Genomic DNA, 15050 nt, shown 5'->3' with positions numbered 1-15050 from the left:
CAGCAGGACCTGGGGGTGGCTCCCATCTTGTCTTGGTGATTTGTTTCCATTTAGCAACTTATTGCAGCACCTGGTGATCTTGCTTACTCGCAGGTTGTTTCGTGGTTTCAAGTAAACTTAAAACTGTTTTTATTCCTTACGTGGCTTTTTATTCTATATCTGCCTTCTGACTCTTGAGATTCCACATTTGCCATCTTCAGCTCTGTTCCTATATTCCCTTTTATGTGCTTATCTGTTCTTTTTTATTACCCGAGTGAACTTCTTAGTGAAAATAGTCTTTCTGGTGACAGTTATTTCAGCTACAAGAGTGGACAATATCACAGTTTTTGGGAGGACTTTTGTATGTTACAGCACAAAGTTATCAAAAGAGTTCCACACCCAGGTCTCCGTGTTCCCGCATCTCACCTCCATTAATCGGTCTGCCCCATGGCGCCTCCAGGGTCGGTGCAGGTGCATTATGTAGATGCAAACATCTTTGTGTTGCTACTTAGAATAAAATCCTTCTAACAGTGTCCTAAACTCTTGTTAGCGTTTGTAGAGTATATCCAAGGACTGCCTACATCTGTCTGGAAGTTATTTAAATGTTTTCAGCCTGTATTAAAATTTGCCATTAGGAAGAACTCATTGTATTGGAGCTTAGGTAGTAGTTGCAAGCTAGATAATATACCTGTGTCCGAAATAAAATATTTTCGGAACTGGTATGACTGCTGTTGATACACTTAACACCTATTTTTCCTTGATACCAGTTTTAACATAAGATGATAGTTTTGCAAGGTTGAAGTTGAGGAAGTTTTCTCTTCCTGTAGCGAGACGTATGGCATTTCCTTATTATTTACCACCGTCAGGATTCATCTCATCTAGCTTCTGCTGCATGCAGTTTGGTATCTTATATCTCTAGAGTCTACCGGGTATCAATGGAAAGCAAATAAGTATCTTCAAAGAGCAATTTAACCCACTTACGTTATCATAAGTACTAATTTTAAACACCTGTTGGTGGCACTTAACTAATCTGTACAAAACAGCTAACTTTTGGGTGGCTAAAAGCATTAAAACTTGATAAAAAATTAAAACTTGAATTTAACCATGTGTTCTTGGAGCTTTGCTGTCCACCTGCCAAGTCCTCTGCATTACTGTTACTCATGTGATGTTATCACTGGTGAAGGAACAGGATGGTAGCTGAATGTCTTACCCTTTTTATACAAGAGTTTGATGCTGTGCAAGGCAAGTGGGTGTGCAGGGAACTTGTGTGGTTCCGGTGAACATGATTATTCAGACAAAGAGAGCATTGCCTGCGTAGCACATAGGTGACCTCAGCCAAACTTCGGTGGGAAAATGCAGTCTGAAGCATCGAAGTTACTATAACTAACTTCAGAGAAATTGTGTTGGTGACCAGTTACCTATGCTGAGATTGTGCTACGTTGCTGAAGAGCAAATAATACCCGTGGTTCTTTGAAATAATATACTTTTGTGGGAATTCCACTATTTTTCCATTCTTGTCTAGGTTTGGAAACGTAAGGAGCTGAAAGAGGATTATGTCTATGTGAGGGCAAGGAGGAGAACAGTGCATCGCAGCCTTGGAAAACAGTGCTTAAAATTCCAAATTTGCACAAATGAAAAGGATTTTTAGCCACCCGGGGATCCATACTGAATTTTTTTATTTTTTTTAAATTCCAGAGTTACTAAGGAATTCTTTTTCATCTTGCTTTAGACAAAAATCATTCCCTTTAAGACACCTTACTTATGACATTTTTTATCATAGAGATATCTCTTTTGACTTTGGGGAAGGTGAGGCAGATTTGGGTTTAGTTACATTCTTCTGTCACAAAATGCAAAAAGTATTTTTCTTGCAGTGGGATTATTTCAGTATTATGGTCTGATTTTTAATGAAATAGCCTCTTTTCATCTGTTTCCCAAATATCATCAATGCTTTCCCCTTCCCATTGTATCATTTCAGGTGTACATCAAAGTTATAGACACAAATAATCACAGACCTCAGTTTTCTGCTTCAAAATATGAAGTTGTTATACCTGAAGACACCATACCAGAGACAGAAATTCTGCAAGTCAGTGCCACAGACAGAGATGAGAAGAATAAACTGATTTATACTATGCAGGGCAGCACTGATCCCATCAGTCTTAAAAAATTTCGTCTGGACCCTGGAACTGGCTCTCTTTATACTTCAGATAAACTGGATCATGAGACCATGAACCAGCATATTCTCACAGTAATGGTAAATAAACTCAAAACTTCTTCTGTAGTCAATAACAAGCATCTTTTTAACTTTCCCCTTAATTGAAACATTTATTTGTGGTTTTAATTTGTATGTGATCTTTGTAACTGGTACAGATTGAACCTTGAATTATTAGTAATATGTGTTAAACTACTGAAATAACAGTGCTAATTACTAGTAATGTGCTAACTGTTTCAGGTTCGAGATCAAGATGTTCCTGTAAAGCGCAACTATGCTAGAATCATCATTAATGTTAGCGACACAAATGATCACGCTCCATGGTTCACTAGCTCTTCCTACGAAGGACGGGTCTATGAGTCAGCAGCTGTTGGATCAGCAGTACTCCAGGTTACAGCATTAGATAAGGACAAAGGCAAAAATGCAGAAATCGTGTACTCTATTGAATCAGGTATATTGTCTTTCTTACATCTTCAGTGTATTTTGGAACAACGCTTGCTGATACTTTGCTTCAACTGTAGACATGTGAAGAACAGCTATAAAAAAGAGGGCAGAACAGATGTATGTGTGGAATTCTGTGACATGTATTTAAGATATAGCCTCAGAGCATTTAAAAGAAAATTAAAATGACAATTATTCATCTCCTTCCCTTAGCTATTTATATTGTCCTTGAGATACATTTAGATCATTTTAGTAGTAGAAGAAAAAGCTACCTTTAAACCTTTAAGAGGGGTGTGTTCTTTAGGAATTACAGAAGCATTACATTCAGATCTAAAAAAACATTCTTTTTTGATAATGTAAGTGATGTTTTGTGGTGTAGGCAAAGCACGGACTTGACGAAAAGAGTAAGAGCCTGAGACAAGTGCTTTCATGTTTAATGCAATGTGAAAGGAGCTCAAAAATAATTTACAAATATTTATATACTTAACCACTAAATAGTCCCAATTTTAAAGTTAAACTTTCTCATAGATGTAGCAAGGAAGGCGTTGCTTTGCATGGTTCCCTCTGGCTGATTTTAGATAGTGGGACTGCTATTGTAACTCAATAAAATATATAAGAAACTCTAATAGCTGGTTGATTTAGCATTAAGGCTCCTTTCAGATTGCAGGCCAGGGAAGAACATTAGGTGCTGCTGCTTATTTTTAATGTCAGGGTATCTTTCTGAACCTGCCTATAACAATGCAATTCAAATGATGGCAATTTTGAATAGTACGAAAACAGGATGACATTGGCTGAGTTCACTTAACAAATGGAAGCGAGTTTTGGCTCAGTCCATTAAATCTACATACAAGCCTGCCGTTACCAAGGTCCTGAACTATTTAGGCACTATGACAGGAAGAAAAAAAAAGTTGTTTAAATTTCATTACCAATGTGCAGTACTACTTTCAAGGTAGAAAGTAATTTAAAATAAAAAACCCACTGACAAGCATAAAAAACTGTTTATTAAAGAGAACAGTAGGTAAAAAGTTATTCAGTTACTGTTGCATGCAAGGTGATATGTGCAAATACTTTTTTTTATTTGACATAAGTTGCTTTGTAAAGCACAGGAATTGTTTACTGTAAATATTTTCCTTCTCTTCCCTCAAAGTGTTGCTTTGGTATGAAAACATACTTCAACACTGTACTAAAACAAAGCTGTGATTATGATACTCTGAAGAGGAAGAATGTATTTAAGTGTCTCATAAGTTGCTTAAAATATATGTTTGTTTTCTGTTATTTGTAGACATATGACCTTTTTACTAAGCAGAACACTAATGTCCATGAAACTTTTCTCTTGCCTTTCCCATTTCAGTAGTGCTTGTTTTACAAATGCCAAAGTATAGCAAGAAAAAAAAATGTGCTTGCGTGCTGTCTAGAAAGAAGTTACACCCTCTTCTCTTCCTTTCTTCTAGCTTTTTGTAGGAGTAAATGTAAGAATTTCTTAGGTTTGTTTTACAGAACTCTGATCCACTGGGAGGTTAAAGCATTATAATTGATGTTCTAAGCATATGGAAGGAACATTCCTTAAATGTTTGTAATGGCTGCTTAGATCTGTAATGGGATATTCTAAGAATGCCACTGTGTTTAGAGCCTCCACTGAAAAAAAAATAACCCAAACAAAAAACCACAAGAAAACCCCCTCTTGCCTACTTGTGTGCATAACTCAGAAGTTCTTAATGAATTTTTTCCATGCTGAGAACATGGATTTAGCAATGTAATTTTTTAGGAAGTAAAATGTAAAATCTTACCATATTTAGTACCTGAGCTGAATATTGTATGCAGTGTTGTTCAGCTATATATTTGAAAATATAAAGAAAACAAGTGTTTATCAAATCTGGTAATCCTCACCAGGTAGAATTTTTTTCTAATACTATCACAGGGAATAACTTGCATTAAGAGGAAGTTAGGAGAGAGATAACTATAGGTCCAATTCAGAAAGATTAATTTTGAAGCAGTGATTTAAACAATACTTGCATAAGCAATTAAGATTCACAAGTGTGAATTCATTAAAACACTTCTTTTCCAAAGCAGCCTAGTTATTTCAGAGCGTAAAATGTAACCTGTATTCCACTAATGTTAACTTCTGAATATAATTTTCTTTCAGCTTCAGTAGATATTTAAGTTGGCTTAAACATGAACTCAATGACAAAGATAATTTGAAGAAAATACATATTTTACAATGTTGAAACTTGCAAAATACTTGTTATCTCTTTCTGTTTTTTTTAATGGAAATCTTTTTGCATTTATTTTCGAGGCTTAGATGGCTTTGCTAACTATGTTTTATGCAGTGCTTCCACAAGTAAACTTAAAATGAGTGCTAACTCTTGGTTACAGAACGCTTTCCAGAGAGGCTAACAAATGTTTGGTAAATAGAACTAAGAAACTTTAATATTCTCTGTGTTCTCACTACGTGATATCTTTTGGTAGATAGCTAAATATGCAATCATCCGTTTAAGTTCTCTATACCTCTTTCTTAATTACTTCTCCTTTTCTTCACAGGGAATATTGGAAACTCCTTCTTTATAGATCCCATTTTGGGCATGATTAAAATTGCAAAGGAATTAGATCGTAATAACCAGGAAGAATACAACCTGATGGTAAAAGCTACAGACAAAGGAGATCCTCCGATGAGTGAAGTGACCTCTGTGCATATATTTGTTACGGTTTCTGATAATGCCTCACCAAAATTCACAGCCAAAGAATATTCTACAGAAATCAGTGAAAGTGCCAGCATTGGCAGTTTTGTTGGAATGGTTACAGCATACAGTCAGTCTTCCGTAGTTTATGAAATAAAAGATGGTAACGTCGGTGATGCCTTTGCTATCAATCCAAACTCGGGTGTCATTGTTTCTCAGAAGACACTTGATTTTGAAACTTTGCCTATTTACACTCTAACTGTGCAAGGAACAAACATGGCTGGCTTGTCCACTAATGCGACAGTTTTGGTACATCTTCGGGACGAGAATGACAATACACCAATTTTTATGCAGGCTGAATATACAGGACTCATCAGTGAATCAGCTTCAATTAACAGCGTGGTTCTGACTGACAAGAATATCCCATTAGTAATTCGAGCTACAGATGCTGATAAAGAATCTAATGCTTTGCTTGTTTATCAAATTGTTGAACCATCTGTCCGCAAGTATTTTGCCATTGATTCTAGCACTGGTGCCATTCGGACAGTAATGAGTCTGGACTACGAGGAGACAAATATTTTCCACTTTTCAGTGCAAGTACATGATATGGGGATACCACGGTTATATGCAGAATATGCAGCTAATGTTACTATTTATGTAATTGACATCAATGATTGCCCTCCTGTGTTTTCAAGAGAGTTGTATGAGACATCCATTTTGGTTCCAACCTATAAAGGCGTGAAAGTCATCAGCGTCAATGCCACTGATGCTGATTCAGGCGTTTTTTCACAATTAATTTATTCCATTATTGAAGGCAACATTGGAGAAAAATTTTCAATAAACCCTAAGACTGGAGATATAACAATACAAAATACAACTCAGTTAAGAAGCAGATACGAATTAACAGTGAGAGCATCTGATGGCAGATTTGCAAGCACTGCGTCTGTAAAAATTAATGTGAAAGAAAGCAAAGCAAGCCAGCTGAAGTTCACACAGAGTTCTTACTCTGCAACAGTGCAGGAGAATTCCACAGAGGCAAAAACAATAGCTGTTGTTACTGCTATAGGGAATCAAATAAATGAGCCTTTGTTTTACCATATTCTAAATCCAGACAGCAGATTTAAAATAAGCCCAACTTCAGGAGTCCTTTCAACAACAGGAATACCATTTGATCGTGAACAGCAAGAAACTTTTGATGTGGTCATAGAAGTGACAGAGGAATATAAACCATCAGTGGTTGCACACATTGTAGTTAAAGTCACAGTGGAAGATGTAAATGATAATGCTCCATTTTTTGTCAATCTTCCGTATTATGCTGTCGTTAAAGTAGACTCTGAAGTAGGCCATGTTATTCGACGTGTCACTGCAGTAGATAAAGATACAGGCAGAAATGGAGAAGTGCATTACTATCTCAAAGAACATCATGAACATTTCCAAATTGATCCCAATGGTGAAATCTCTCTGAAGAAGAAGTTTGAACCAGACACGCTAAATAAAGAGTATCTGGTCACAGTAGTGGCAAAAGATGGAGGAGACCCTGCGTTTTCTGCTGAAGTCATAGTCCCAATTACAGTTATGAGTAAAGCTATGCCAGTTTTCGAAAAGCCTTTCTACAGTGCAGAGATACCAGAAAACATTCAACTCCATAGCCCTGTGGTACATATACAAGCAAACAGCCCAGAGGGACTTAAGGTGTTCTACAGCATCACTGATGGAGATCCTTTCAATCAGTTCACTATCAACTTCAACACTGGAGTTATAAATGTTGTCGCCCCTCTTGACTTTGAGTCTCATCCGGCCTACAAACTGAGTATTCGAGCAACAGACTCTCTAACTGGGGCTCATGCCGATGTGTTTGTAGACATAATAGTGGAAGACATCAATGATAATCCTCCGGTGTTTACAGAGCAGTCTTACACTGCAACCCTTTCTGAGGCATCTGTCATTGGAACATCTGTTGTACAAGTGAGAGCTACAGACGCCGATTCTGGAACAAACAGGGGGATTTCCTATCACTTGATTGAGGATAACAGTGAAAGTCATGACTACTTCCACATAGACAGCAGCACTGGACTCATTCGTACAGCAAGAACTTTGGACTACGAACACATTAAACAACACAAGTTACTAATAAGGGCCATAGATGGTGGGATGCTGCCGTTGAGCAGTGATACCATTGTAACTGTTGACGTAACTGATCTCAATGATAATCCCCCTCTTTTTAACCAATTGCTTTATGAAGCTAAAATTAGTGAACTGGCTCCCCGGGGACATTTTGTGACATGTGTGCAAGCCTCAGATGCAGATAGTTCGGATGTTGACAAGCTGGAGTACTCCATTCTGACAGGCAACGACCAAAAGAATTTTGTGATTAATAGTAAAACTGGCATTATCACCATCTCAAACCTACGCAGGCAGACACTCAAGTCACACTATAATCTTAACGTGTCTGTTTCTGATGGGGTCTTCAGAAGCTCAGCCCAAGTCCATGTAACTGTAACCAGTGCCAATATGCACAGTCCTGTTTTCAGCCAGAATGAATATGAGGTTGAACTAGCTGAAAATGCTCCGTTGCATACTTTGGTGACTGAAGTTAAAGCAACAGATGAAGATTCTGGTACTTATGGCCACATCACTTATCACATTGTGAATGACTTTGCCAAAGACAGATTTTATACAAATGAGAGAGGGCAGATATTTACCTCCGAAAAGCTTGACCGTGAAACGCAAGCAGAAAAAGTAATTGCCATTAGTTTAATGGCCAAAGATTCGGGAGGAAAAGTTGCTTTCTGTACTGTTAATGTAATACTTACAGATGACAATGATAACGCTCCTCAATTCCGAGCAACAGAGTATGAAGTAAATATCGGATCTGATGTTCCACGGGGTACTTCTGTCATTAAAGTCTGGGCATCTGATGCTGATGAGGGTACCAATGCAGACATTACATATGCTATTGAAGCAGAGTCTGAAAATGTTAAAGAGAATTTAGAAATTGATTCCTTGTCTGGTATAATTACTACAAAAGAAAGCTTAATTGGTTTAGAAAACGAGTTTCTGACCTTCTTTGTTAGAGCAGTTGATGGTGGATCCCCCAAAAAAGAGTCAGTTGTTCCTGTTTATGCTAGAATACTCCCACCAGAAGTACCTCTTCCAAAATTTTCGGAGCCGTTTTATTCTTATACGGTTTCTGAGGACATTCCAATTGGCACTGAGATAGATGTTATCAAAGCAGAGCATAATCAGACTTTAGTATATCGTCTAATTAAAGGGAACACTCCTGAAAGCAACAGAGATGATTTTTTTGTGATTGACCGACAGACTGGAGAGTTGAAACTTGAGAAGAATCTTGATCATGAAACAACTAAATGGTACCAGTTCTCAGTTCAAGCACAGTATGCAAATGAAGATTATAATGTTGTTTCCTCGGTAGAGGTGAGCATTCAGGTAAAAGACGCAAATGATAACAAACCAGTTTTGGAGTCCAATCCATATGAAGCGTTCATCGTAGAAAACATGCCAGCTGGAACAAGAGTCATCCAGGTTAAAGGAACTGACTTGGATTCAGGACTGAATGGGCAGGTTACTTACAGCTTGGATCCTTCTCAAGAACTGGACATTATAGAGTCTTTTGCCATAAACATGGAAACTGGCTGGATTACCACTCTCAAAGAACTTGATCATGAGAAACGAGACAAATACAAAATCACAGTGGTTGCATCTGATCGGGGTGAAAAAATTCAGTTGTCTTCTATGGCTGTGGTTGAAGTTACTGTTACAGACGTGAATGACAATCCTCCACGCTTTACTGCAGAGATATATAAAGGAACAGTCAGTGAGGATGACCCTACTGGTGGGGTAATTGCCATCTTGAGTACAACTGATGCTGATACAGAAGAAGCCAATAGACAAGTCTCTTATTACATTACAGGTAAATCTTTCTGAGTAATGTCAGTTGTCCTGGAATGATGTGAGATACAACTTAATCTTCCAAATTATTGAAAAGTATTAGAAACCATAAAGCTGCAAAGAAAGAATGTGTGTGTCTTAATATGAATATGAAGAATTTCAGGGGAAAAGATTGAGATTTAGAAAGCAGGTCTTTGGCTTTCCGTTTTACATTTGCCTTGCTTAAAATGCTTTCCTACATTTGTTGTTTACTTATATATCGAATTTAATTTAAAAAATTATGCTCACACTGAAATGAGTTACACTGAATGTAGTTCAAGAACGAATGAAAGAAATTTCACAAAATAATAGACTATGTATTTCCAGTGGAATATTTTACTGGTTTTGTTATTTAGCATATGTCTTGATAAGGACGTTATCTATAATGCTACATGACTTTCTACATTGATTTTTATAGATTCTGTTGGCTGCAGTTAAATTTGTTGTATATGTAACTTGATAAAGCAATAGTAGCAATCTCTTTATTGTCTTTAATTAAATGTTTCTTTTTGTATTCCAGGAGGTGATCCTTTGGGACAGTTTGCTATTGAGAATATACAGAATGAATGGAAGGTATATGTCAAAAAGCCTCTGGACAGAGAAGAAAAGGATAATTACCTTCTAAATATTACAGCTACTGATGGGACCTTTGCAACTAAAGCTGTGGTGGAGGTTAAAGTCCTTGATGCTAATGATAATAGCCCTGTATGTGAAAAGGTAGGCACAATCTTCTATCTCCCCTGTCCAACTGCTTCCATATATGAAATGTAAACTTTCTCTGAAACTGCTTCCCGGGAGACTGACAAATAGGTATTCCTGTTATGCTGTTAACAGAAATTTGGACTATTAAGACAGAATACTGTCAAAGAAAAGTTATTTCATGGAAAGGTTAATCAAATAAAAATCCAAACCCAATTCATTGAGGTAATTTTAACACTTGAATGGGTATTTGAGGAGTGTGGGGAAGATCGTAGTACCTATCTGCTCTGTTAGTGCATACTTCTCCAAAAGGAATTGTTTTAAGCTGCAGCCATGGTAGTTTATACGCTCTATTTTCCAAAGGAAACAAAGACTCAACAAAGGCTGCATACCATCACTTAGTGGATGTATTTGTACATTTCCTGTGATGAAAGAGTTGAAAAGACTGGAATGTTATCCTGCAGTTGCACTCAACACCACCAAAAATCTATAATCCATACATGTTTTCTTGTTGCAAAGACATTTACTTCACCAGATTTGATAGTCTGCAAAAACAGACACAAAAAATAAAGAATGGAAAAAACCCAGAAAGGTGGACCCTGCAAGATGTATAATTGCCATACGAGAAAGCCCTGGGTTTTCATAGTCAGCTTTTTCTTTTTGACTTTAGCACATTTGAACTTTTCACAGCCATCTTGTTCAACACAGATTTGATGTTACCGGGTAGAAAGGCAAAATCTGTTTTGTTCTGGGAAGAATCAAGTAAACAGTGAGCAATTGATTCTTTTTCTTAGTCAATGTTTACTTTGGTTATTTCTATATAAATGATTGCAGTTATATACAGACTGGTAAGTCAATGTTTTTTAGCTTTTTCCTTTGTTAATATTGGTGTTTTAAGGCTCATCTAATGCACATCCTTGACCTGGATGGGCTGTAAGTGCCTTTAAATTCTGGGTGTGTTTTTCTTATTTTTTATTTAAACTGGAAGCTTTTATTTCATGCCATTACAAGAAAGGCAGGTATGAATTTCTTCTATTTTGAGTCAAACCTAAAAAAGATGATTTACCAAAAGAAGGAAAAAATAAAATTAACAAAAATTTGTAACTCCTATTTTGGGAATGCATTTAATTATCCATTAATCAGTTTCAAGTGTTTATAGTTCTTAGCTATGCTGTAGTACCCAAGAGTCCCTGTGGCTGCAGTATTAATTACCTTTCTAAATAACCTAATAAATGTGAGGTAATCAATTAGAATTTTGTAATTTCTGTTCATTTTCAGGTATTTCATCTTCTGGTTCACTTCATATGTTACCAAACATTCAAACAGGCGATTATCCCCTTTCCATGCTGTATTTACTTCACATATTTAGTCTTTTAATGTAACTTTAAAATCTTGCAGGCTTTATACACTGATTCTGTTCCTGAGGATGCCCTTCCTGGCAAACTGATAATGCAGGTATCTGCTACAGACGCAGATATTCGTTCCAATGCAGAAATTACTTACACACTGCATGGCACAGGAGCAGAAAAATTCAGACTCACTCCAGACACAGGTAATAATGCTTTATACGCTATACAAATTCCAGTTATCACCTCATCTTATAAAATGTTTTACTATTCCATTAAGACATAGATAAATGTCAGTTCTTTAAGCTTTCCATTAAGGGTTAGTTTATTATATAACTGTTTAAAATGTGAGTTTCTACCACACAAATACTAACAATATATTGAATAGAAGTTAGGGAAAAGGCAAGTATTTTAATATATGAGGAACAAAAGAGTGAAACAGGGTAATTGCCCTGAAGCCAGAAGGTTCCATGCTGAAGTGACTGGCATAAAAGTATGCTATAAATTTTGTACTTTTTATATTCATTGTAGTAGTAGCAGTAAGAGTTTATAAACTGCTAATATCTTCGTTCAGATTCTCTTTGCCATTGTTTGGTTTGGCATATTTAATGGGATGAGGTTAGATGGAGCAAAAAATTTCCTTTCCATACTAAACACCAAAAGTACTTTCAGTTTTATTGGAAGCATTACAGAAATGAGATGAACTTTTAACTTGCCTGACTTTGGTTTTCATGGCATTCGTGTCTTCTGGATTATAGGTCAAAGATAATGCCAAAATCCTGTGTTCTGCCGGCGGTGGTAGGCAAGCAGTAGGAAGTGAGTAGTAAACAATACAGAAAAATTTAAATAAAATAAATACAAAGATTTAGCGGAAATGTGGAGGAGATTAGAATACGTCAGTGGCAAAATAAATGAGAAAGATCTTACTTCGTGGTTGGTTTTTGACTTTGAATGTCACCTGTGTGCTGTGCTAGCATGTCGTTACATAAATTCAGAATTGGTGGGGCTAGAATACTCATAAACAATGTTTCAGAATACTTTTTTGAATTGGCTAAAAGGAGACAATGGCTACGCATTGTGCCTCTCAGTGTTTGATGTCACGTTGGAAGGAAAGTATGTGTTAGACTTCTAAAGGTTTGTCTGTAGCAGCCAGTTATTTTTGATAGCGTGAATAGCTCTGTTTATTCATTGAATGTTAGAGGAGCACAGTCAGCTGTGGAAGTAACACAACTAAATAGCCCAGGAAAACCGTATGTAGATTTTACCTTGCATTTTGTTAAAGCCAAAGTTTTAATATTTTAATTTTCTTTATACAAAAACACGTGGATTTGTGCACATATACACATTCTCTCTCTTTCTGCACCATCAGGTAGTCTTACTTGAGCTGCTTTCCATTTTGGAGGCATTTGAAAAAAAGGCAGAGGATTTTAGCAGTTAATCTTTCAAAGCTGAAAAGGCAGGCCACTGACATGCTTTGCCCAAAGTGGAGCTCATTAGTGCAGTACAGCTGTTGACTTAGTCACTGATGAAATTATCATCAAAAAGAAAATGGTTGTTAAGTTTTTCTGAATACAAAGATTTTGGAGGAAAACACGTTAGGGATACTTAAGCCTTGCAACTTGCGTCAACTTATGTATGTTACTCTGTTTATAGGTGAACTGAAAACATTAATGCCACTTGATCGTGAGCAGCAAGCAGTTTATTATCTTCTAGTGAAAGCCACAGATGGAGGAGGAAGATCCTGCCAAGCTAATATTATTCTGACTCTGGAAGATGTGAATGATAATGCCCCAGAGTTTACAGCTGATCCTTACTCCATTACAGTATTTGAAAACACAGAGCCTAAAACCCTTCTGACAAGAGTGCAGGCAACAGATGCAGATGCAGGTATGCATTCTTTGATGAATACTTTTTTCAGGGTCTCAAAGTTACAGTAATGTTTATTTAGTCTTATCCTGAGAGGTGTTAAGTCTTTCAGTGGAACTGACAGATGTTCAATACCTCTCAGGATTAGACTCCTGAAAGATATATTTAGGGCTACTAAATCATGTAATACTTGACTTTCGTGTGTGAGTAGCATCGCTTTTGTTTCTCTGCAAAAAGAAGAGAAAGGAAAAGAGAGAAAATACAGGATATTCTTAGTGTGGTAAGCTATTAATGTTATGATGGGTTAGGGCCATCCTTTTACTCCTGGTGCAAGTAAATTGAATATCAAGCCATGTCTGTTCGTGTAAAATGTGCATTTTTCGATTTTGAATGTGTGCTTCTCAGGCTAGCCATCGATGATCATACCATAAAGAGAACCCTGGTCGACTGTAGCTTTCTGTTAAGATTTTTTGCTACCTCTTTATCTTCTTCGCTATTTAGTTCCAAGTACTAAAGCAAACATGAACTGAAAATGACATTAGAAAGAATTTGTTCTTCGGCTTTGTTGTAAGGAATACAACAGCAATAAGGTCTTTTCAAAAGTGTATGATTTCCATATATCATCAGTTTATTAATCCAATAATACTAATTAATAGTTACCTCAGTCTCATGAAACAACTGACCTGCTTTGTGCTGTGGTAAAGCTAGGTTGCTAATTGGAAGGTAACAGGCAGATGTTTTCACACTTCATTAGTCTTTGAGACTCAGGAGGAGCAAAATGCTTGGCCCAAAAACCTATGGGGTTTTTGGTTTTGTTTTTTAATACGGGAATGTTGCCAGAAGTTATGTTCCTGTTAATTTGGGGACATGGTTCTTAAATAAACTTACTGGAATTTACTCTAGTTATTTGATGCAGTCTAACTCTCCCATATCCTCCCATGTTATTTATAAGCCTGCTAAGCAGATGCTGTTGTTCTAAAATTATAATTAGATTTATATTACTAATCGTTTCATATTAGCTAGTACTGTGACTGAAGCAGAACCATGCTTCATGTTTTTAGTGTGGCAGAAAATCAGTGCAATGAAGTGTTAGCTTGATTTTTAAATCAGATTACATCTTCTTGGAAATCATTCTGCCCTTCACGGGAGCCTTTAACTCTTGCAGAAATTTACTTTAACATGAATGATAATATTTAGCATGCATGTTTTATTTCTATAGCTATCAGATCTGCTACTGTGTTGGTGTATTTTAATGGCTGCTTCATACTCTGCAATTGTTTTCAAAATGCAGGGATGAACCGTAAAATCCATTATTCGCTGGTGAACTCTGCAGAGGCCCAGTTCTCTATTGATGAATTCTCTGGAATCATTCGGTTGGAGAAGCCTTTGGATCGGGAATTGCAAGCAGTGTACACTCTAACTTTGAAAGCTACAGATGAAGGTTTACCTAGAAGACTGTCTTCGACAAGTAGTCTTATAGTTTCTGTTTTGGATATAAATGATAATCCACCTGTATTTGAGCATAGGGAGTATAGTGCAAGTGTCTCAGAGGACGTTTTGGTTGGAACTGAAGTTCTCCAGATCTATGCTGCAAGCAGGGACATTGAAGCCAATGCTGAAATCACATACTCCATAGTCAGTGGGAATGAACACGGAAAATTCAGCATCGATTCAACAACAGGTAACAGATTACCTATGGATATGCTTTAGGCTAACCAAGCACAGTGTCATACTGAGTTCTACATTAATTCAACTGAGTAGGTTATGTATAATCTATGTGAATCATCCTGGCTGTAAAGCCAGTGCTACTGGCTGTTCAGCCATTCTGCCAGCATGCTTACTAGAGGAGTTCAGTAGAATGTAGAATAGGAACTTTTATTTGTTGCT

General features: G+C 36.8%; 1 protein-coding gene across 3 annotated transcripts in view; it reads left to right on the top strand.

The window, feature by feature from the left end:
* FAT1 (FAT atypical cadherin 1) overlaps positions 1–15050 on the top strand; it is a 105163-nt gene that overhangs the window by 66476 nt on the left and 23637 nt on the right. For all 3 annotated transcript variants that reach the window (XM_009883906.1, XM_009883905.1, XM_009883904.1), the window contains exons 7-13: positions 1955–2230; positions 2429–2639; positions 5168–9235; positions 9773–9969; positions 11350–11503; positions 12951–13184; positions 14455–14844. In XM_009883906.1, coding sequence (XP_009882208.1) covers positions 1955–2230; positions 2429–2639; positions 5168–9235; positions 9773–9969; positions 11350–11503; positions 12951–13184; positions 14455–14844 — 5530 coding nt within the window. The remainder of the gene's footprint in view (positions 1–1954; positions 2231–2428; positions 2640–5167; positions 9236–9772; positions 9970–11349; positions 11504–12950; positions 13185–14454; positions 14845–15050) is intronic.

This window comes from Charadrius vociferus, unplaced genomic scaffold, assembly GCF_000708025.1.
Source record: "Charadrius vociferus isolate BGI_N301 unplaced genomic scaffold, ASM70802v2 scaffold514, whole genome shotgun sequence".
Taxonomy (NCBI): Eukaryota; Metazoa; Chordata; class Aves; order Charadriiformes; family Charadriidae; genus Charadrius; species Charadrius vociferus.
The sequence above is the reverse complement of the archived record's forward strand: the minus strand, read 5'-3'. Positions and strand labels throughout refer to the sequence as shown.